Raw genomic sequence first — 25,866 nt, 5'->3', positions numbered from 1 at the left:
TATTTAATTGCACCGCTTACCTGTGTATACGATGAATAACCTTTGATTTAATTAGATATCATTTGATTTGTCGTGCTCTGTAGTATCAGATAATGCACTTCCCCTCTGTGCGGAAATTTGTTTTGCTTCAAGTTTCAAGATTGAATTGAACCAAACTGCCTTTTTCTGAGGCATTATGTTCTTTGAGACATTTTAAGAGACATCTATATTGTTGACAGCGTTCAGATTGAGACTACTTTAGGGCTAAAACGTTGACATTAAATAGTCTCAACTATATCCCCTCTCATTGTTTTGCTGACAATGTTCAAAGAAATCTTCACTGAGCAAAACAGAATTCATTTTCCACTAATTCATATTACAAGCAAAAACAGAATAAGGGTCTCACCATGATTGATGTATTTGCTTTGCTTTGTTCTCTTTCTTTTCAAGTCTATCTTTGGTGTTTGGAGAGTACCCAGTGGCTCTTAGATTATAGTTTGTCAGACATTTTCAAATCCCTATACGATCTAATCTAATGTTGAGATGAGTCCACTTCCTTCACAATGAGTCCACACATGCCATCTGAAAGAAAAGAAAAGAAGATGGTGCCTATCTTTTCTATGCATTAAGTATGCGTTTAGATTGTAAATGTAATGTACATCTAAACGTAAAATATTATTAGGGATGCTGAATGCACCTCCACGGTTTACATCCACACTAATGATCCCAGGCCTGACAAACTCCCATTGGGCTGGTCTGCTCGTCAACCTGTAGCCCCTTTTTGTTCATCCCATTTTCATTCCCTATTCCTCCGCTTGCCCCAGTCCCCCCAACCTCAACATGGACCGTGTTGCTTCCCACCTTAGAATTTTTCTTCAACTCCAGCTCAAGGTGGACAGAGTGCATCACATTACCGTCAGTATACACTTTCTTTCTAGCCCCAAATGGGAGAGGATTGGGGTTGCTTGTAGGCTCCCTCAGGCCGCCTCCACCCTCTCCACCATTACCCCCACCCCCTGCTCTGCCTTCCCGGTTTCCCCTCCCTGCTACCTCAACCCTATTTCCCGGGCGGCAGCAGGAGTTGGTCTGGTAGACTGCCTGGAAGCCCCTCTTGAAGTTCTCATTGAAGTATCCGTAGATGATGGGGTTGACAGAGGAGTTGGAGAAAGCCAGCCAGTGGGCGAAGGGGAAGATGTATCCAGTCAGGAGCTCCAGCTGCTCCTCGTCCAGCCCTGCGTAGTCTGTCAGCAGCATCAGAGTCCACAGGGGCAGCCAGGACAGCATGAACAGCAGGGCTACTACGATCAGCATCTTGATCACCTTGATCTTCTTCTGTGAGATCAGATGCCTGCCCCCCTCATGCCTGGCTCGAGGAGGAAGATGTGCTGCATCCTGAGGCTCTCTTCTTGACACCACGGAGGTGTAGAGCTTCACGCCGATGCGTCCGTACATGACAGTGATGAGAGCCAGGGGCACCAAGTAGATATGGGCGAACAGCACTGTGGTGTAGACCTTCCGCATCTTCGGGTCGGCAAAGTTCTCGTAGCAGGAGTACAGGGGGTAAGTCTTGTTGTAGTCCTGGTTATACACCATGTAGTGATCGGCCACTTCCACCACGGTCAGGGCAGCTGCTGAGGGGCACATGATTACCACAGCCAGGACCCAGATCATCGCTATGGTCACCTTGGCAACTATTAGGGTGAGTTTGGGTTGAAAAGGGAACACAATGCAGCGGAACCTGTGGAGAGCGGAAATAGACAGAGGAAAAGGAAGAACACTTGCTGTTTGTTTTTTTGGGGCAAGGCAAATCAATTTCAAATCTGTGTGAACTTCCATATTTTATCAACAGCTCTGCAAACCTTTCTCTATCCTTCCCGTCTCTTCTATCTATCCAGCCACCCAATCAACAAGTTTAAACAAGTTAAAATAATGAAGCAAATAAACTGTAAAAGAGGTAGAGGAAGAGGCATTGGCAAACCTAAAAAAAACAGTAGGTCATTTACGGATCAAATCTACTATTCTCCATTCACCACCACCACCTCTCCTTCACACCACATGCCCCTGCCTCTCTGTAGATCTCCATCATACCAACCTGTCTACTGCAATGGCCACCAGGGTGAAGACTGAGGCAGCTACAGACATCCCCTGCACCAGACCACTCATTTTACACACAGTGTTGGTAAACGGCCAGCCTGTCAACAAAATAAATGACAATTACCAACAACATCATCTTGTAAAATAATTGTAAATAAAAAATATAGACTTTCCCAGCAGCAATTTGTGTAACTTGAGTGTGTACAGTACTAGGCCATATACAGCACAGTGGAGAACACGTGTGTGTTGAGTGGTTAGATTCTGCACAAATGGGAGTATAGATTTGACCCTTCTTCATAGAAGATCTGTGTTCAGTGAAATGAATGACCTTAATGAATGATCTGGCCTAATCGTCAATAGAGTATAGTATTAACTTACTGCCATTTAATTTTCACCCAGTTATTTATTTTTCTTTTTTTCTTTAACCTTTATTTAACTAGGCAAGTCAGTTAAGAACCCTGATGACGGAACCCTACCCAAACCCTAACCTGGACGACTCTGGGCCAATTGTGTGCCGCCATATGGGACTCCCAATCACAGCCGGTTGTGATACAGCCTGGAATCTAACCAGGGTCTGTAGTGACACCTCTAGGACTGAGATGCAGTGCCTTAGACTGCTGTGCCACTCGGGTGAGTTTGTGAGGCTGCAGGCCAGGGAAACATTCTGTTTTTATTGTGCTTTGTATTATATTGTACAACAGCTAATGAAACTAACACTGTAAAAATGGGATTGTTTTTTATTTATCAGTGTTATTTCCTCGTAGTGGATGTTTAAAAATAAAATTCACACAGGCCCTTCTAATCAGCAGGCTTTGCATGGGTGGAGCTTTGGCTTCCCTGGTGACATCACCAGGCGGTATAGTCCGGCGGCTAATCGTCACATTTTTGGAGAATTGTGGCTTTTGTGATAGAGGCATCAAATTTTACACAGCTAGGAGTAGTCCTTGTAAGTATTTTAAGCAATACTGCCATCGCATATGTTTTCATATTACCCCAGCTCCCTGGGGCCATATTAGACAAGAGTCACATGGCTATATCATCATAGATAATACAGTGCCTTAAGAAAGTATTAATACCACATTTTGTTGTTACAGCCTGAATTCAAAATTGATTCAAAAAAATATTTCACCCATCTATACACAATACCCCATAATTACAAAGTGAAAACATGTTTTTAGACATTTTTGAAAATATATTGAAAATGAAATACCAAAATATCTAATATACATGAATATTCACACCCCTGATGCAATACATATATGTTAAAATCCCCTTTGGCAGCGATTACAGCTGTGATTCTTTCTGGGTATCTAAGAGTTTTGCCCACCTGGATTGGTTGTCAATCATTGCAAGACAACCATTTTCAAGTTTTGTCATTGATTTTCAAACTGATTTAAGCCAAAATTGTAACTCGGCCACGCAGGAACATTCACTGTCTACTTGGTAAGCAACTTCAGTGTAGATTTGGCCTTGTGTTTTAGGTTATTGTCCTGCTGAAAGATAAATTAATCTACCAGTGTCTGGTGGAAAGCAGACTGAACCAGGTTTTCCTATAGGAATTTGCGTGAGCTTAGTGCCTTTCCGTTTATTTTTTATAGTGAAAAACTCCCCAGTCCTGAACAATTACAAGCTTACCCATAACATGATGCAGCCACCACTATGCTTGAAAAATGGAGAGTAAAACTCAGTATTGTGGTATTGTATTTGCCCCAAACACAACACTTTGTTTTCAGGACATAAAGTTAATTGCTTTGCCACATTTTTGGTAGTATTACTTTAGTGCTTTGTTGCAAACAGGATGCATGTTTTGGAATATATTTTTATTCTGTACAGGCTTCCTTCTTTTGACTCTGTCAATTAGGTTAGTATTGTGGGGTAACTACAATGTTGCTGATCCATCCTTAGACTGGTTTCCTTCCTCTCCTGCAACTGGGTTAGGAAGGACGCCTCTATATTTGTGGTGACTGGGTGTAGTGATACACCATATAAAGTGTCATTAATAATTCAGCATGCTCAAAGGGATATTCAATGTCTTTTTATTTACCCCTCGACCAATATGTACCCTTCTTTGTGAGGCATTGGAAAACCTCTCTGTTCTTTGTGGTTGAATCTGTGTTTGAAATTCACTGCACGACAGAAGGACCTTACAGATAATTAATTGTGTGTGGGGTACAGAGATGAGGTAGTCACTATTATTGCACACAGAGTGAGTCCATGCAACTTGTTAAGCAAAATGTTTAATCCTGAACTTTTTTAGACTTGCCAGAACAAAGGGGTTGAATACTTAATGATTTAAGTCATTTCAGCATTTCATTTTGTATTAATTTGTAAAAATGTCAAAAAAACATAATTCCACCTTGACATTATGGTGTAGGCCATTGAGAGAATGTCCCAACTCATTCCATACATTGAAACTAGTTCAGTGGAGTTTACTCTTTCCATCTTTCTCCCTGTAGCAAGCCTCGCTCTTCTCCGCTGTGAGGAAATGGGTGTTTCAGAAATCTGTGAATCATGGAAAAATACGATGTTTTACTGAAAGCGTACTGCCAAATTGGCTATTTTTATCAAAAGTATTATCGGTTTTGTCACGCCTACTCACGCTCTCCGGCGCTCGATGTCGCCGGTCTACTAACCACGGGCCCTGGCAACCATTATTACGCACACCTGCTCCCCATCATTACGCACACCTGGACTTCATCATCACCTTGATTACCTTCCCTCTATTTAGTCCTCAGTAATAAGGCAGTATTGGTGTGTTTTCATGTTCAGTACGCATCCCCTGTTTTGTTAATTTGCCTTGCATCATTGTTATTAACCTCTCCTTCTGCACCTACTTCCTGAGTCTCTGCGTATACGTGACCACTTGAGTCAGGAAATGTGTACTTTGCAATTATTTTATAGCATTATTTTATGTGACCATCTGACAAGAGCAGAGATGGGTAACAGCTAAGCATATGCGCTTGTTGGGGGATCCCTGCTATGTAAAAGGACACTACATCCCCTTACTTTTTGGTGGGAGAAGGAACTGGTTTGTGAGAAAAGAATAACAAGCTCCCCCCTCCTTGCTAGTATCACTGCTCTTTATTAAGCTTTACATACTGTCTTCAAGGCCTTCGTCAGAGCTTAATAAAGAGCAGTGTGTGGGTTTGTTCTTTTTTCTCATGTTATTCAACTGTTACCATACACCTGCAACAAAGATAGCTCAGATGTGCGAGTGCCTTTAGAACGAACTGGTTCAAAAGTTTAGAGAGTTATCAAAGGTAAAGTTTGTTCTGAAACGTGGAAATCTTAAGAGCTGGTATTCGGTCCCTGGTTGCAATTTATATATGCAATCTAGAGAAGAAGGCACAAAATGTCTCAGATGCAGAAAATTGTTCATAGCAATTAGAAACAAATACGATGTAAATATTACGTTGCTACAGTATTACGTTGCTAGGTGTCTGTGGTAAGTACTTGAACGGCGACGACTATGAAATAGATCGAAAATTATGGGGACAGATCCCCGAAGAGTACTCAAAGATACAGCTGTTCCTTCTGTGTTACACCATGGACTGGATCGGGTGCAGGGCCAAAATACAGAGCCGTGTTTGAGAAGAAAAAGCAGCAAAGTGATCGTGTGGAGGTTCAGTTATGGACAAATATATTGGCACCCTTACACTTTTCTTAAATAATTCCCTATTTATTCTAAAATAAGTTGAAATTTAAAATAAATGTTGGTCTCCACACCTTGGTATTGGATTTCCAACATGACAGAACCAATTTTATTTTTGTAAATTTAAGTTAAATAAAGACAAAGGGCATGGTCAAAATGATTGGCAACCCAGAGCTAGTACCTGCTAGTAAATGCTATTTGTAGCCATTGATGGGCTAGCTGCATATTTCTACTGGCCATTTGGCAGTAAACTGCTCTAATTCTTTCATGTTTGAGGGATGCCCTCCACGAACTACTGTTTCTAGATCTCACCATAGGTTATAGATGTGATTCAGATCTGGACTCTTCGCTGGCCACTCTCAGTCCAGCATTTCTTCTTGAACTATTCCAGGGTGCTTTTGTGTGTTTGGGGTTGTTGTCCTGCTGGAAGGTCAACAACCTTCAACAGATACAGTTTTTGGACACTGGGTTGAACATTGCACTTCAAAACACCTTGATAATCTGCTGATGGATGTCATGATGTCTTCCATACTTTAAAGGCCCACAGTACCAGAGGCAGCAAAGCAACCCTACAGCATTATTATTATTTTAGGGGCTCCCAAGTGGCACAGTGGTCTAAGGCACTGTATCTCAGGGCTAGAGGCGTCACTACAGAGCCTGGTTTGATTCCAGGCTGTATCACAACTGGACGTGATTGGGAGTCCCATAGGGCGTCGCACAATTGGCCCAGCGTCGTCCAGGTTAGGGTTTGGCCGGAGTATGCCGTCATTGTAAACAAGAATTTGTTCTTAACTAACTTGCCTCATTAAATAAAGGTTAAATAAATAAAGTAAATACATTACCAAACCTACCCCATGTTTGATTGTAGCGAGGGTGTCTCTTCTTTGAGTGTGTCATTTGGTCATTGGTAGGGAATATTGTGGAAAGGAATAACGTGCCCTTTTTACGTAGCAGGCATTCCCCAACGAGCACACATGCGTAGTTGTTACCAATCTCCTCTCGTGTCAGTCAGCCATATAAAATAATTATATAAAATAATCGCAAAACCGATAGTACTTCTGATAAAAAGCTAATTCAGCCATACACATTCAATAAAACAACGTATTTCTCCATAATGTGTATTTCGGCAGAGCGAATCACGTGACCCGTTTTTATTTTCCAGCTGTCTCACTTCACAACAGGGAGAGGGAGAGAGCAAACTTCAACTAGTTTCAATGTATGAAATCACTTGGGACATTCTTGATTTTAGGTAAACTTCTCCTTAAAAGGTGGTGAGGAGAACACAAGAAAATGGCTCAAATATGCCATATACAGTTAAATGCCAGAATAATGGAAACACAAGTATATAAGGGATACAGAGTATATTGAAAGCAAGTACTTCCACAAAGTTATGATTGAGTTAATTAAGAAATTAACATCCCATAATGCTTAGGGTCATGTATAAAAATGCCAATTTGCCCATTATTCTGTGTAACAGGCTAAAAGACAAGATCTAATTGACTTTGAAAGAGGGGTCTCAAAGAACCATAGGGGGTTTAAAGTGTGTGTGTGTCTCAGTCACCAGATCTCAACCCAAATGAACACTTATGGGATATTCAGGAGCAGCACCTGAGACAGCTTTTTCTATGACCATCAACAAAACAACACATTTTTGTTGTGGAAGAATGGTGTCGCATCCTTCCAATAGAGTTACAGACACACGTAGAATGTATGCCAAGGCACATTGAAGCTGTTCTGGCTTATGGTGGCCCAACACCCTATTAAGACACTTTTGGTTGGAGCTTCCTTTATTTTGGCAGTTACATGTATATGTTTCCTTTTTAATAAGTGGCAAAAAAGTGCCCAGAAATCTATCCAAATTTCTGATTATCGAATATACACTGAACAAAAATATAAATGCAACATGCAATGTTTTTTTATTTTACTGAGTTGCAGTTCATATAAGGAAATCAGTCCATTAAAAGAAATGCATTAGTCTATGGATTTCACGTGACTGGGAATACAGATATGCATCTGTTGGTCACAGATACACTACATGGCCAAAAAGTATGTGGACACATGCTCATCAAACATCTCATTCCAAAATCAAGTGCATTAATATGGAGTTGGTCCCCCCATTGCAGCTATAACAGCCTCCACTCTTCTGGGAAGGCTTTCCATAGATATTGAAAAATTGCTGCGGGGACTTGCTTCCATTCAGCCACAACAGCATTAGTGAGGTCCTGCACGGATGTTAGGCGATTAGGCCTGGCTCGCAGTAGGCATTTCAATTCATCCCAAAGGTGTTAGATGGGGTTGAGGTCAGGGCTCTGTGCAGGCTAGTCAAGTTCTTCCACACCGATCTCGACAAACCATTTCTATATGAACCTCACTTTGTGCACGGGGGCATTGTCATGCTGAAACAGGAAAGGGTCTTCCCCAAACTGTTGCCACAAAGTTGGAAGCACAGAATCGTAGACTGTCATTGTATGCTGTATGAACCATGAAAAACAGCCCCAGACCATTATTCCTCCTCAACCAAACTTTAAAGTTGACAATATGAATTAGGGCAGGTAGCTTTCTCCTGGCATCCGCCAAACAAAGATTTGTCTGTCGGACTGCCAGATGGTGAAGCATGATTCATCACTACAGAAAACCGTTTCCAGTCCAATAGCAGTGAGCTTTACACCACTCCAGCCGACGCTTGGCATTGTGCAGGGTGATCTTAGGCTTGGTTGCAGCTGATTGGCCATGGAAACCCATTTCATGAAGCTCCCGACGAACAGTCCTGTGCTGACGTTGCTTCCAGAGGCAGTTTGGAACTCAGTAGGGAGTGTTCCAACCAAGAACAGACAGTTTTTACGCACTACACGCTTCAGCACTCGTCGGTCTCGTTCTGTGAGTTTGTGTGGCCTACCACTTTGCAGCTGAACCGTTGTTGCTCATAGACGTTTACACTTCACAATAACAGCACTTACAGTTGACTGGGGCAGCTCTAGCAGGGCAGAAATTTGATGAACTGACTTGTTGAAAAGGTGGCATCCTATGACGGTGCCACATTGAAAGTCACTGAGCTCTTCAGTACAGGCCATTCTACTGCCAGTGTTGGTCTACAGAGATTGCATGGCTGTGTACAAAATGTTATACACCTGTCAGCAACGAACATGGCTGAAATAGCCAAATCCACTAATTTGAAGTGGTATCCACATACTTTTGGCCATTAAAAGTAGTTTATCATTGTAATCAGCATACTTCTGGGGAACATACATCAGTTTTTAGAGTGTTTACTATACATGTAAAATATTGTAACTAGGCATGAGGACATTACAAAAAAACTAATTTGGGTCACTATATCAGGTGTGTTTCCTAATCGATTCCACGATTGATTAATGATGTTTGTCCCCCATGAGACACTGTAGATGCAGAAGCATATTTCACTTTCTCAAAATACCAGAATTAATCTAAGATAACACAAGAAACCTGTAATACATTTTTGCATAGGATGTTTTAGTTGCGCAATTTTATATCTAACTCAGCTTTTTGGTGCAGTATTTCTCAAGTTCAAAAATGCGCAAAATGTTGTCTTATGTAAACAAATTCAGAGCTGATGGGAAGGTCTGTCTCACTGTCTATGTTATTTGAGAGAGCCATCACTGCAGTTTTTCACCCCATGTTAGTGGGCAAATGGACATTTTCAAATCAAAACCAAACCTTAATTTGCCCGTTGTGACACACGGACATTGCAAACTCTGTTTTAGACAAGACTGACTTCATGACCAATATTATCTTATTACACTTTGTACACAATTTTGAAACTAGAATAGGGATTTGTTTCAAAGGGGTTGTTGCTTTTTAAAGGCAGTCACTCTTTAAAGTAGACCAATATACAGCATATTTGTGTTCTCCACATCACCCCACACATTTTAAGCTATCATTGGGCTTTATTTACCTTTTAGTTATGGAGATATGGACATGTGCCTACTGTCCAATATGGCCCCATGGAGCTGGTTGGTGGCCATATTGTAAATGGTTGCCAGGGGGGGTAATGGACAAAATCTGTGATGGCACTATAGCCCAACATAATTCTTTAGACATGCCCCAGCGGTGTGTAAAATGTTGTGCCTCTTATTACAAACTTGTCCCCTACAATCAGACCACTCCCAGACAGTCCAAGCAAAATTCTTGAGTAGCCTAGTTACAGTTTTCACTTAAATCGGCTTGAAAATCTATGGCAATACTTGAAAATGTCTGTCGAGCAATGATCAACAACCAAACAGACAGAGCTTGCAGACTTTTAAATAGAATAATGTGCAAAAAATTGTCAAAGTCGTAGACTGTTAGGGTATAGACTGTTAGGGTCACTTGAAGTCACAATGAATATAGGAATACACACACTCCGTCTCTGAAGCATAGTAGATGAGTGTGTGGTGACGGCAGTGGGGATAAGTGACAGGGCTTAAGACACCCATTAGCTAATGGATCTCTGAGAGAAGAGAAACTTCCTCTCTCTCTCTCTCTCTCTCTCCTCCCTGCCACACATCACACCCCCCACTGCACTTAACCCCACCGGTCTCATCCCGTCCCTCCCCTCCTCCCTCCCGTCCCCCCCTCTGTCTATCAGGCTGTCAGGGGTTGGAATGGGTGGGGGGTGGGATCCTGCCCTCCTCCTAATGCAGGCATGTGATTGATAGATGACTAAGTAAAGATATAATTTAGCAATCAGGGCTGCTGGGCTATTTATCCTGACTGACAAGGGGGCCGTTAAGCATAGAGCATGCTTGACCTGTGCCTGTGAGGAGGCTGTCGCAGGGTATTGAGAGGGAGGAGGTCTAAATATAATACACTTATAGCTGCCATTCAAACACACTCCGCACCAGACAAGGTGCACTGATGGGCCTGGGATCACTAGTCTAACCATGCTTTCAGTGTGTACGACATTTGTCTCAATTCTTCTCTCGTCCCCTCTTTTTTTTCTATTCCTCCACTTTCTCAATAGTGTGGGACTATGGTTACGCGCAATGCTGTCGGGGGTACGCCAAATAAAAATGTGATTCACATTTTCAAAACTGGAAAATATAAATGTACCGTTTTGAAAATGTGATTCACATTTTCAAAAAAGTACATTTATATTTTCCAACAGGGTCACATTAGGGTGACGTTTTTTTCTCGCCTCAGTAGCCTTCTTTCCCTGCCAAAAATAAAATTAAACCATCTAGTGTTCAGCGAAATAACACCACAATGTCAAATACAGGTAGCTTAGTCAAATAATTAACAACTAATCACATTAACCGTTACTCTCTCGCGGGAAACCTTCACTCTTGCGCAGACATTTAGAAATGAAACATAACAATTTGAAAAATAAGCCACAAGAGTTTTTTGAGCGAGAATAAATACGACTTTCGAGTAGTAAGACGTGTATAAAAGCACAGGATACCATTAATAAGAAGGGGCTAGAAGCATCTTATATGGTGAGCTACCGAGTGGCTAGGGCAGGCAAGTCCCATACTATTGTGGAAGACTTTTAATTCTTCCTGCTACCGTGGATATGACTGGGACAATACTTGGGGAAAAGGGCCAGAAAACTATACAGACAATATCTTCATCAAACAACACTGTTTCACGACGCATCTGTGACATGGGCAGGAGATGTTTTGAAACAATTACTGCTTCGCATACAAGCCAGTGAATTGTACAGCTGGATGAGTCAACAGATGAGGCCGCCTGGTACAGCTCCTGGTATATGTCCGTTACGTTTATGGGGGATCAATTAAGGAAGACATCTTCTTCTGCAAACCACTGGAAACCAGAACAACATGAGAAGATATTTTTTAAGTACTGGACAGCTTTGTGACATCAAATGGACTTTGGTGGTCAAGATGTGTTGGTATCTGTACTGATGGTGCAAAAGCCATGACAGGGAGACAGAGTGGAGTGGTAACGAGCGTGCAAGCAGTTGCTCACAACACCACTTGGATACACTGCAGCATCCACCGAGAGGCTCTTGCTGCCAAGGGAATGCCTGACAGCTTGAAAGACATTTGGACACTACAGTGAAAATGGTTAACTCTGTTAAAGCAAGGCCCCTGAACTCTCGTGTATTTTCTGCATTATGCAACGATGTGGGCAGTGACCATGTAATGCTTTTACAACATACAGAAGTGCACTGGTTAACAATCGGCAAAGTACCGACAAGTTTTTTTTAAAATTGAGAGACGAGCTTAAAGTTTTCTTTACTGACCATAATTTCCACTTGCCTGACCGCTTGCATGATGACGAGTTTCTCACATGACTGGCCTATGTGATGTTTTTCTCTCGCCTGAATGATCTGAATCTAGGACTACAGGGACTCTCCGCAACTATATTCAATGTGCAGGACAAAATTGAGGCTATGATTAAGAAGTTGGAGCTATTTTCTGTCTGCATTAACAAGGACAACACATAGGTATTTCCATCATTGTGTAATTTTTTTGTGAGCAAATTAATTCTAGCATGTCTAATGTTACAGTGCCTTGCGAAAGTATTCGGCCCCCTTGAACTTTGCGACCTTTTGCCACATTTCAGGCTTCAAACATAAAGATATAAAACTGTATTTTTTTGTGAAGAATCAACAACAAGTGGGACACAATCATGAAGTGGAATAATTTTGCACGCCCAATTTTTCAGTTTTTGATTTGTTAAAAAAGTTTGAAATATCCAATAAATGCCGTTCCACTTCATGATTGTGTCCCACTTGTTGTTGATTCTTCACAAAAAAATACAGTTTTATATCTTTATGTTTGAAGCCTGAAATGTGGCAAAAGGTCGCAAAGTTCAAGGGGGCCGAATACTTTCGCAAGGCACTGTATATAGCGAAGCACCTGAATGAGCTGGGTGTGCAATTACGCAGGTACTTTCCCGAAACGGACGACACAAGAGGGCCACATCGAAATTGCAACAATCGATTCTGTGAAAAATTAATTTAATCAGAAGCCACTGCCAGATTTCTGCGCTCAGTTGCCTTGGCAAATTGCGATGTTAAGACACTGATGCCCTTTGCAACCACGTACCTACAGTTGAAGTCGGAAGTTTACATACACCTTAGCCAAATACATTTAAACTCAGTTTTACACAATTCCTTACATTTAATCCACGTAAAAAATCCCTGTCTTAGGTCAGTTAGGATCACCACTTTATTATAAGAATGTGAAATGTCAGAATAATAGTAGAGAAATGTAATTATTTCAGCTTTTATTTCTTTCATCACATTCCCAGTGAGTCAGAAGTTTACATACACTCAATTAGTGTTTGGTAGCATTGCCTTTAAATTGCTTAACTTGGGTCAAACATTTCGGGTAGCCTTCCGCAAGCATCCCACAATAAGTTGGGTGAATTTTGGCCCATTCTTCCTGACAGAGCTGGTGTAACTGAGTTGGGTTTGTAGGCCTCCTTGCTTGCACACAGTTTTTCAGTTCTGTCCACACATTTTCTATAGGATTGAGGTCAGGGCTTTGTGATGGCCACTCCAATACCTTGACTTTGTTGTCCTTAAGCCATTTAAGCCCTCCTGCAGCAAAGCACCCCCACAACATGATGTTGCCACCTCCATGCCCCATGGTTGGGATGGTGTTCTTCGGCTTGCAAGCCTTCCCCTTTTTCCTTTTTCCTCCAAACATAACGATGGTTTATTATGGACAAATAGTTATATTTTTGTTTCATCAGACCAGAAGATATTTCTCCAAAAAGTACAATCTTTGTCCGTGTGCAGTTGCAAACCGTAGTCTGGCTTTTTTTAATGGGGGTTTTGGAGCAGTGGCTTCTTCCTTGCTGAGCTGCCTTTCAGGTTTTGTCGATATAGGACTCGTTTTACTGTGGATATAGATACTTTTGTACCCGTTTCCTCCAGCATCTTCACAAGGTCCTTTGCTGTTGTTCTGGGATTGATTTGCACGTTTCACACCAAAGTACGTTAATTTCTAGGAGACAGAACACATCTCCTTCCTGAGCGGTATGACGGATGCGTGGTCCCATGGTGTTTATACTTGCGTACAATTGTTTGTACAGACAAAATTGGTACCTTCAGGAGTTTGGAAATTGCTCCCAAGGATGAACCAGACTTGTGGAGGTCTTGGCTGATTTCTTTTGATTTTCCCATGATGTCAAGCAAAGAGCCACTGAGTTTGAAGGTAGGCCTTGATATACATCCACGGGTACACCTCCAATTGACTCAAATGTTGTCAATTAGCCTATCAGAAGCTTCTAAAGCCATTACATCATTTTCTGGAATTTTCCAAGCTGTTTAAAGGCACAGTCAACTTAGTGTATGTAAACTTCTGACCCACTGGAATTGTGATACAGTGAGTTATACGTGAAATAATCTGTAAACAAGTGAAAAGTGAAAAATTCATGCACAAAGTAGATGAGTCCTAACCGACTTGCCAAAACTATAGTTTGTTAAGAAATTTGTGGAGTGGTTGAAAAACAAGTTTAAATGACTCCAACCTAAATGATATGTAAACTTCCGACTTCAACTGTATGTGAGAGTGGATTCTCGGCCCTCACTAGCATGAAAACTAAATACAGGCACAGATTGTGTGTGGAAAATGATTTAAGACAGACTCTCTCCAATTTAACAGTTACGTGCATGCTTTCAAGCACACCGTTCTCATTAACCTGTGGTGAGTTATTCACAATTTTTGATGAACATATTAGGTTTTATATGTAAGATGGCTAAATAAAGAGCAAAATTATTGATTATATTATTATTTGTACCCTGGTCCTATAAGAGCTCTTTGTCGATTACCACGAGCCGGGTTGTGACAAAAACTAACACTCATTCTTATGTTTAATAAATGTATCATATAGTGTGTGCGTGGCAGGCTTACAATGTTGGCAAAAACAACATTTGAGAGTGCGCTGACCCTGGTGCTAGTAGTGACGCCTCTAGCACTGAGATGCAGTGCCTTTGACCGCTGCACCACTTAGTTACCTGTCCTCTGTTTAGAATATAAAAAATAAACATGTCCAAACATTTTAAATGTATAATGTATTTGATTCATACATATTTCTTAGTCTCGTATCACCAAAAGAAGCCAGATTCTTCAGGTCTGGGATAGGACTAATTTCCGGAATCTGTGTCCCCCCATTCAAGGAAAATGTTATTCAATGTTGCTCAGTGACCTCCCACCTTTTAAGTGAAATGTTATCCTACAGGTCGATGTTGTCCACTACAGCAGAACAGGTCCACTCCCAGGTAGGTCACCATGTAACACTACAGCCTTTGTGTTCTGTCGAGGGGTCAAGAGTAACTAACCAAGTCTGTAGTGGTGCTGGGCCCTAACTAGACAATGGGGTCAGGAGAAATACTGAAGGACAAAGTTGTCATTGTATAACTTTGCTGGGAAAATTACTGCTTCTCTATTGGTTTTCTTTCTCTCTGTTCCTGCTTATCTACATGCTACCCCTAGCATGTTGTGTAACAAAGCTTTACACAGGACAATCCATATGCGTTGATCACTGATGCTCAACAATTGTGTTTACTGGCAGTTTATTTGCATGTTTAGACATGAAGTGCAGCGAACCTATTATTGTACTGTATACCTTTTATATCCAGTCATGGTGGTTACATCTTTACCTGCCTCCCACCCTGCCACCCTACTCCTCTATCCATAGCTTGGATCTCATTATGGAGGAAGTTTGCAGCACTGATGTTGCCGTGTCCCTGGTCCATTCATTATTCATACAACAACAGACTGAGACTGGCCTGACCCACAGAGATAAAGGCTGGGGAGGAAGGAGGGATGAGTGGAGGAGAAGAGGAAGGCAGATCCAAGTCATAGACTGTTCTCTCTGCTACCGCACGGCAAGCGGTACCGGAGCGCCAAGTCTAGGTCCAAAAGGCTCCTTAACAGCTTCTACCCCCAAGCCATAAGACTGCTGAACAATTAATCAAATGGCCACCTGGACTATTCACATTGACACTCCCCCTTTTGTTTTTACTCTGCTGCTACTCGCTGTTTATTATCTATGCAAAGTCACTTTACCCCTACCTCCATGTACAAATTACCTTGACTAACCTGTAACCCCGCACATTGACTCGGTAACAGTACCCCCTGTACATACAGTAGCCTCGTTATTGTTATTTTATTGTGTAACTTTTTATTCTATTTTTGACTATGTTATTTAGCAAATATTTTCATAACTCTATTTCTTGAACTGCATTGTTGGTTAAGAGCTTTTAAGTAAGCATTTCACTGCGGTATTCGGAGCATGTGACAAATACATTTTGATTTGATTTAAAAAATGGACAAATGCTCTTAGAGACTTACCCAGAAAACTCACAGCTGTAATCACTGCCAAAGGTGATTCTAACATGTATTGACTCGGGTTGTGAATTCGGGTTATTTCAATTTAAAAAAATTCTCAAAACATGTTTTCACTGTCATATTGTGTGCAGAGAATTTTTAATTTTTATCCATTTTGAATTCAGACCGTAAAACAAAATATGGAATAAGTCAAGTGGTGTGCATACTTTCTGAAGGCAGTGTACTTAATTGTGACCCAGAAATGATTCAATATTGAGACCAAGCCCTTGCCTGTGAAGGCCTTTCTACTTTGTGCATGCTATATGAACAATGATGAAAGTGTTTTTGTTAAGAGAGGGATATGATTTTTGAAACTATAATAGGAAATTGTTTCTATAACTGCACAGTAAGTAATCACCGCCACCTTGAGTGAGGTCAGAGAGCATGTCAGCCTGACGGAACAGCCCTTTTGAATGAACTGTATAAAATGATGAGTTAAGAATTAACATACCAGAAAGACGTTGAGCTGCAGCTCACATTTAAAGTGGTTTGAACTCAGAATCTCAACACGAGGTAGAGATGATAAACTCACCTCCCGGACAATCACTGGTACGGCTGATTAGCTGCCCTAAGTAAAGTATCTAGAAACGCAAATTTAAGCGGGACCATTCTACTACTCTCTTCAAACCATCATATTCCGCTACTCTCATCACCCCACTGGGAACCATCAACATGGCAGGCTAGCCTATCTTCAAAGAAGCATCTTTCAGGGCGAATTGGAGGAGAATAAACTTGTAGTTCTGTTCAGGACTACACAACAAGTCACCGGATACCGGATGACTGGAGAACAACATTAGAAGATGTGTGGGGACACCTTTTTGACAATCAAGGCCTTAGAAGCATTCTGAGAAAAGGCCCAACCCCCTTTCCAAGGTTGCCCGGTTCAGATAGATACACAGCGAACAACACGGGAAACAAAAGGCATTTTTCACGTGAATGCATTCATGATTTTTCTCCAAGCAGTTTGTGTGTAAAGTATAAGTGAGACTAGTTTCTAAATGTAGCAACGTTAAGTGTCTCTGTCCCTCTCTTCCTTTCTCTCCATGTCTTTTGTAACAAGCAGCCATGTTGTTGTCAGTCCACCAGGGACCTGTTTCTTATGTATTAAGTGTGTATGTCTATCCTGTGTTACTATTTAGTTAGCTAGTAAATAAATAATTAAACCAAGTTGTGTAGTACTGAATCATCAGTTAGACTCAGGTTTTTGCAGATGAAAGGATACAACTGTTCAGAAGGATGATATGATATGAGGTTATGATTAATAAGTTGACTGTTTATGGATGTGATAGTTGTTTTATTTGTTTTTAACTAGGCATGTCAGTTAAAAACTTATTTGGAATAGGGGGCAGAATTTTCAATTCTGGATGAATAGCGTGCCCAGAGTGAACTGCCTCCTACTCAGTCCCAGATGCTAATATATGTATATTATTAGTAGTATTGGATAGAAAACACACTGAAGTTTCTAAAACTGTTTTAATGATGTCTGTGACATCATTCAACAGAACTCATATGGCTGGCAAAAATCCAAACAGGAAGTGGGAAATCTGAGGTTTGTAGTTTTTGAATTCACAGTGGGATATAGGTTATTTTGCACTTCCTAAGGCTTCCACTAGATGTCAACCGTCTTTAGAACGTTGTTTCAGGCTTCTACAGTGAAGGGGGGCCTTATGCAAGCTGTTTGACTAAGGGGTCTGCCAGCAGCCTCATTCTCAGTCACGCGCATTTCACATGACAGGTAGCTCTCGTTCCATTGCTTTTCTCCAGACAATGGAATTCTCCGGTTGGAACAGTATTGAACATTTATGATAAAAACATCCTAAAGATTGATTCTATACTTAGTTTAACAAGTTTCTTCGACCTGTAATATAACTTTTTGAACTTTTTGTCCGACTGGACCTGAAAGCGATTTTGGATTTGTTTACCAAACGCCCTAACAAAAGAAGCTATTTGGACATAAATGGACATAAATAGACATTATCGAACAAAACAAACATTTATTGTGGAACTGTGATTCCTGAGAGTGCATTCTGATGAAGATCATCAAAGGTAAGTGAATATTTATAATGCTATTTATGACTAATGTTGACAGCGCAACATGGTGGATATTTCTTTTGGCTGGTTTGGGCTCTGAGCGCCGTTCTCAGATTATGCTTTTTCCGTAAAGTTTTTTAGAAATCTGACACAGCGGTTGCATTAAGGAGAAGTGTATCTAAAGTTCCATGCATAACACTTAAATTTTCATCAACATTTATAATGAGTATTTCTGTGAATTCCTGTGGCTCTCTGCAATATCACTGCATGTTTTGGAACTACTGAACATAACACGCCAATGTAAAATAAGATTTTTGGATATAAATATGAACTTTACAGAACAAAACATACATGCATTGTGTAACATGAAGTCCTATGAGTCCTCTGATGAAGTCCTCTGATGAAGATCAAAGGTTAGTGATTAATTGTATGTAAAGCATTTTTGAAATCAGACACACTGTGGCTGGATTAACAAGACTTTTCTTTAAAATGGTGCCTAATACTTGTATGTTTGATAAATTTGATTTATGAGATTTCTGTTGATTTGTATTTGGCGCCATGCAATTTTATTGGCTGTTGGCGAGGGGTTCCGCTAGCGGAACGGGGTTCCCCAGTCCTAGACAGGTTAAGAACAAATTCTCATTTACAATGACAGCCTAGGAACAGGGGCAGAACGAGGATTTGATCTAACAACCTTTTGGTTACTGGCCCAATGCTCTAACCACTAGGCTACCTGCCGCCCCATAGGTAAAGACCTTTAGAGTTTAATTCGGGAGAAGGTAACTCTAGAACTGCTCTAGTGGTGCCCCAAATCCTAATGAGTTAATTGTTACATGATTAATTCAATTGGGTAACAATTAAACATAGTTAGTTAATTAGATAAATAACAGTCATCAGATTAATGAAAGGAAATTCATGACAAACATGTCAAAATACTGCACCAGTTTTTAAAGGCACCAACTTCGTGGAACGACCCTGGTACATCCATTTTTGGACTTATAAATGAATGATGTATGCATTGATTCTTGAAGAATATAACTTATAAATGTATTATGAGCTTAGTTCAACTGCCGTACCACATCAGAAACCAAAATAAAAGCTTGTTTTCATTCAAAGTACATGTTCACATACACTAACCTCAAAACATGGTCACACCTGAAATTCTGATGAATCTCTGTTGCCTCTACACTAAATGTCTAAATTGATAATTGTACATTGGCCTATGTCTAATATGATCAGTGTACAGTAGGGTAACGTGGGGTAAATCCCCCCCCCCCATTTAAATTTTCCAACACTTTCCCTGGCTGATTCATAATGATGTGGCATCAACTGTGCATGGACATTTTAATATGAGGATTAATTAATTAATCATATTATCTAATTCACTTTCTAGCAATGTCATGTTAATTATATGGACAGGCAGGATTTGAATTGGCATTCACATTGGTCTTGGGTTGACAAAAAGATAGTGGACAAGTATAACATTTTTAATGCTTATAGGCATCCATTGGTCCCTCCAAAATCTAAACCCAGTCTATGAACAATAACATATTAATAGTCACCTGATATACTTTGTTAATTATAATTGTTTGCTTGTGTGCTTTCTTTTTGATGAGTCATTCAATTCACAAATTACTTTAATATCTACATACCAGACCTGAGTGGAAATGGATCTGACTCAATCTTTAGGTCTGATATTGATGTGTCACGGATATTACACTATTCATGGATTGTTTCTAGAGTGGAATTAAGTTTGTAGTTAAATTCACATTGATCAACACATTCACCTTGATATTGAGTTAAATGAATGGGATGTAATCAGTGGTGTGAAGTAAAAATACAACTTAAGTAGTTTTCGGGGTATCAGTACTTTTCTTTACAATTTATATTTTTGACCACTTTAACTTTTACTTCACTACATTCCTAAAGAAAATAATGTACTTTTTACTCCATACATTTTCCCTGACACCCAAAAGGACTTTTGAATGCTGAACAGGACAGGAAAATTGTCAAATTCACACATTTATCAAGAGATCATCCCTGGTCATCCTACTGCCTCTGATCTGGCGGACTCACTAAACACACATGCTTTGTTTGTAAATGATGTCTGAGTGTTGGAGTGTGCCTCTGGCTATCCATTAAAATAACAAGCTTAATATAAGGAATTTGAAATGATTTATACTTTTACTTTTGATACTTAAGTATATTTTAACAATTACATTTACTTTTAATACTTAAGTATATTTAAACCAAATACTTTTATACAAGTAGTATTTTACTGGGTGACTTTCACTTTTACTTGAGTCATTTTCGATTAAGGTATCTTTACTTTTACTCAAGTATAACAATTGGGTACTTTTTCCACCACTGGATGTAATAGAGTTGATGATGCTGAGTTGCATTATCCTGCTCAGTTGCATTCGCCAAACTCAGACAGAGTTGAGTTCACCAGCTTAGTTAAACCAAGTTGTTTTACCTACCTGTGATGAGGTTGTCCACAAGAGTAGTGGGGATGCAGAAGATGCCCACCAGCAGATCGCTGACTGCCAGGTTGAGGATGAAGAGGTTGGTGACGGTTCTCATGCGACGGTTCCCCAGCACGATCAGACACACCAGTACATTACCCACCATGCACAGCAGGAAGATGAACAGGTAGGCCAGGATGAAGCTAGCAGCCACAGGGAGGGAGTGCTGGTAGTAAGGGAAGTAGGTGATGTTGTTGGTGGTGGTGTAGTTGGAGTCGTTAATAGCTCTGTGATGGAGGAGGAGGTGATTGGAGGTGGTCAGGGCTGTCATGGTGTCTGAGGAGCCCTCCAGTTCAGTCAGTCCCTCCTCTTCACCACTGTTCCACACCTCCATCACTTCTTCCTTCTCCAGGATGGATTGGTCTGATAACACACTACACCTTGTGACACAAACAAAAACATACAATCAGGAACTATTGTGAAATTCTAATGTATTCATTCACTGTGTATCCATACAGTGTGTGACAGTGCTGGCCATACCCTGTGCACGTCAACAAGATTAAATAACTGGACTGATAAAAATTGTCAAAATCAAATATTTATTAGGCTATAAAACAGATGGTTTTAAGGAAGTTAAAACACACCATGCTAAAAGCTTATTAAACACAACAAAAACTGTTGCTGCAGAGCATATATCATGTCTACATCTCCCTCCCACTGTTCAAATAGACAACCTTTCAAGACACAGACCAATTAACACACTCAAAGGTCAACACACCTGAACACACTCAAATTGACAACAAACGACTGACTGTTGAAGATGAAGTTGATGGTAAATGTTTAAATATATGGAATGGTTTGAACAATGAAACTGTTTTGGGCCCAATTAACACACAAGTAACAGAATCGCACATTTAAAAGGTATAAATGAAGATGCATTGAATGCAATAAAATTAATCTTCACACAGTGTATCTCCAGTGCTTTGAACTTTTCTGTAATTTGTGTAAGAATTTTTCATAGCCTACTTATACTAAACAAAAATATAAATGCAACATGTAAAGTGTTGGTCCCATGTTTCATGAGCTGAAATAAAATATCCCAGAAATGTTCAATACTGTATGCACAAAAAGTTGCGTTCACAAATTTTTTAGTAAGTATATCTCCTTTGCCAAGATGATTCATCCACCTGACAGGTGTGGCATTTCAAGAAACTGATTAAACAGCATGATCATTACACAGGTGCACTTTGTGCTGGGGACAATAAAAGTCCACTCTAAAATGGAGACTTAAATACCCTGACCAAGTGAGATATACATGGCGGAGGCTTAATCAAGCTAGTCGTCTCGACTACTTTCTTATGTCATTCTCTCAGGCACTAAAAGTTAGAAAAGTGTTGATAGGGGACAGAATGCGGTCGGATCATCACATAATTGGCATATGTATTACCCGTACAATATTTCCACGTGGGCGAGGATATTGGAAATTTAATCAAAGCCTATTAAATGATAAATTGTTTAGAACTAGGACAAAATAATTTCTAACTGCCTTTTTCCAGACATGACATAGGTACAGCAGATCCCCTTATTGTACGGGAAACTTTTAAGTGTGCCATTAGAGGCCATGCAATTCAGTACTCATCTATAAAACAAATGCAATTTAGATCAAAAGAGTCCATATTATCAAAGGAAATTGAAGGATTAACAGTACAGTTAGATATCAATAAAAACGGTACTATAGAGGCACAGAATAAGTTAGAGGAAAAACAAAAATAAATGGAGGAACTTATTCAAGAAAGATCCAGTGTAATATATTATAAAAATAAAGCGAACTGTATGGAATATGGGGAAAAATGCACCAAATTATTTTTCAATCTTCAACATAAGAAATGCTACCAAAAAAATGTATTAAAACTTGTTACAAATGATGGAGTCATGCATGGTTCACCAAATTATATTTTGAAAGAGGAAGTAAAGTACTTTAAGAATATGTTTTCATTTCAGTCTCCTCCATCTCCACTAACAAACTAATTGTATGGATTTTTTCCCTAATAATAATAATGTACAATTAACATCTGTACAAGGCCAAACATCATGTGAAGGCCAAATTACAGAGTAGGAACTTCTTGATGCAATTGGGGCCTTTAAGGATGGGAAAAAAGTCAGGGCTATATGGCATACCAGCAGAAGTATACCAATTTATTTTTGATCTACACAGAGGACCATTATTAGCATGTTTTAATCACTCCGATATAAAATGGTAGATTATCAGACACTCAACAAGAAGGTCTGATTTCATTATTACTGAAACAGGACCCAAATGGTATATATAAAGATCCAGTCCATTAGAAAAATTGGAGACCTCTTACACTTCAGTGTTGCGATGCAAAAATCCAAGCAAAATGCTTGGCACATAGAATTAACAAGTATTGTCAGATATTATTCATCCTAATCAGACAGGTTTTTTACATGGACGATACATTGGAGATAATATAAGACAAGTACTGGAAACAATATAAAACTATGACATTTCGGGGACACCAGGCCTGGTTTTCATAGCTGATTTTGAAAAGGCTTTTGATAAAGTACGACTGGAGTTTATATTTAAATGTCTAGAATATTTCAATTTTGGGGAATCTCTTAAAAAATGGGTTAAAATTATATATAGTAACCCTAGGTGTAAAATAGTAAATAATTTCTACATCTCAGAAAGTTTTAAACTATCTAGAGGAGTAAAACAAGGTCGTCCACTATCGGCATATCTATTTATTATGGCCATCAAAATGTTAGCAGTTTAAATTAGATCAAACAATAATATTAAGGGATTAGAAATCCATGGCTTAAAAACTAAGGTGTCATTGTACGCTGATGATTTGTTTTCTTTTAAAACCATAATGATAATCTCTCCACGGCCTCATAGAGGATCTAGATACTTCTGCTATCCTCTGTACTGTATTGCGTATTGGATCATTAAAAAAATGCTAATTCTACATTACCATGTAGTTTACCAATTAAATGGTCTGACGGAGATGTGGACATACTCGGTATACAAATCCCAAAAGAAAGAAATGATCTCACTCCAATAACTTTTTATAGAAAGTTAGCAAAAATAGATAAGATCTTGCTACCATGGAAAGGAAAATACCTGTCTATATGTGGAAAAATCACCCTGACTAACGCTTTAGTCATATCACAGTTTACCTATTTGCTTATGATTTTGCCTACACCTAGTGACCTGCTTTTTAAATTATATGAACAAATAATATTAAATTATTATTTGGAACGGAAAGCCAGACAAAATTAAAAGGGCCTATTTGTATAATGAATATGAATTCGGAGGGCAGAAATGATTAAATATTAAAGCATTAGACCTCTCACTAAAGGCATCATTCATACAAACGTTATACTTAAATCCAAACTGGTTCTCTAGTAAATTGGTAAGAATGTCTCATCCTGTGTTCAAGAATGGCCTTTTCCCTTTATTCATATTACACCTGCTCACTTTCGGTTGTTTGAAAAGGAAATCATCTCCAAAATATCGTTATTTTTTAAACAACAAGTTGGTTGCAATTTCACTTTAATCCACCTGAAAAGACAGAACAAATAATACAACAAATAGTGGTTCAACTCAAATACACTAATTGATCAAATATATAGATTTTTTAAAGGTATAATTATAGTGAATGATATCATAAATAGGACTGGTGGAGTTGTCACACATACAGCTAACACAGACATGGACATGTCTGCTCTACCCAAAATTGCAGCATTGCCACAAAAATGGAAGAGGCAAGTAGAAGGGGAAAAGGGAAGAAACTTGTATGTCAGCCCTGTATTAAAGAACATAAATGGTTAAAGAAAAGTGTGATAAATAAACATTTAAAAATGTAATTTAACTTCTTCGGGGTAGGGGGCAGTATTCAGAAGTTTGGATGACTGAGGTGCCCAAAGTAAACTGCCTGCTACTCATGCCTAGAATCTACGATATGCATATAATTGGTAGTATTTGATGGAAAACACTCTGAAGTTTCTAAAACTGTTTGAATGATGTCTGTGAGTATAACAGAACTTATTTGGCAGGCGAAACCCCGAGCACAATCCATCCAGGGGGAAAAATGGAGGTCAATCTGTTCTCCATTAGTTTTCTATGGCAAGCCCGTTTTAATAGAAATATGATTGCAGTTCCTATTGCTACCACTGGATGTCAACAGTCTTTAGAAATTAGAAAGAAGTCACAATAATTATTTTAGCAAAAATGTTTATTTTACAATCTGTAGAAGCTATGAGAATAGAACGTTTCAATACTTTTGTGAAGCATCACTGCACAGTTGAAAAATATATGGCTAATAGAAATCCAAAATGGATTATGTTGAGAGATAGATGGGAGGGGTTGAATGGAGCTGAAGGGTGGGATTAATAACAAGATAAAATGTATATAGGTTCAGAACTTTTGTGAAATATCACAGTTACAAATAGAAATCAAACTGGATGGACATCAGAAAGAGAGGAAGGACTAAAAACAAATAAAATATAACTATTATAAAATAAAATGTGTATAAGATATAAAATTAAGGTATAAGCCTAAGTGTTTATTGGTTTACTCCAATTGGGGGAAGGGTGGTAGGGTTTGCGGGGAACAATAAAGGTATATTCTATTCTAAAAAAAAGTATGTATGTCTAGATAGGTATGTATATATGTATGCATGCGTGTATATATATTTACCCCAAAAATATATGGGGGATTGGAATTGATGCAGACAATTACATTGATGGAAGCAACATTCTTTCCGCAATATTAATGATCCACAACAAAAAAATCTGAAAAAAAGTGCAGTTTTGTCACACAACCTTGTGTCACAGATTTATCAAGTTGAGGGATTGTGCAATTGGCATGCTGACTGCAGGAATGTCCACCAGAGTTGTTGCAAGGGAATTTGTTAATTTCTCTACCATAAGCCACCTCCAACGTCACAAGGGCCCACCCAAGAATGCGTCCCTGACCAGTCATGTGAAATCCATAAATTAGGACTTAATACATTTATTTCAATTGAATCATTTCCTTCTATGAACTGTAATTCAGTACAATGTTCGAAATTGTTGCTTGTTGTGTTTATATTTCCGTTCAGTATACTTTGGCCAATACATCACTTCATACTTGGTAGTGCACAAGTTTGGCTATTGGGACAAAGACAATATGATCTACCTTTGATCTGGGCTTGAGGACATTGCTTTCAGAATGAATAACAATGATCTCATATCACAAATGTTTCATTTTAGTAATGTACGCTTACCTCATACGCACTGAGATGAAGCACAAGGATGCAATTAT

At 39.4% G+C, this 25,866-nt stretch overlaps 1 protein-coding gene across 1 annotated transcript; it reads right to left on the bottom strand.

Annotated features, from left to right (window-relative positions):
* Positions 1 to 696: 696 nt before the first annotated feature.
* On the bottom strand, positions 697 to 20,934 carry LOC139389733 (neuropeptide FF receptor 1-like). Its single transcript, XM_071136649.1, has 3 exons — positions 20,556 to 20,934; positions 2,072 to 2,171; positions 697 to 1,717 (listed from the first exon to the last, which is right to left on the bottom strand). Exons 1-3 carry the CDS (start codon positions 20,932 to 20,934, stop codon positions 697 to 699), a joined length of 1,500 nt encoding a protein of 499 aa, XP_070992750.1.
* Positions 20,935 to 25,866: the final 4,932 nt, after the last annotated feature.

The sequence above is a fragment of the Oncorhynchus clarkii genome, chromosome 30, assembly GCF_045791955.1.
Source record: "Oncorhynchus clarkii lewisi isolate Uvic-CL-2024 chromosome 30, UVic_Ocla_1.0, whole genome shotgun sequence".
In the NCBI taxonomy this organism is placed as follows: Eukaryota; Metazoa; Chordata; class Actinopteri; order Salmoniformes; family Salmonidae; genus Oncorhynchus; species Oncorhynchus clarkii.
This window is presented reverse-complemented; position numbering and strand designations above follow the sequence as displayed.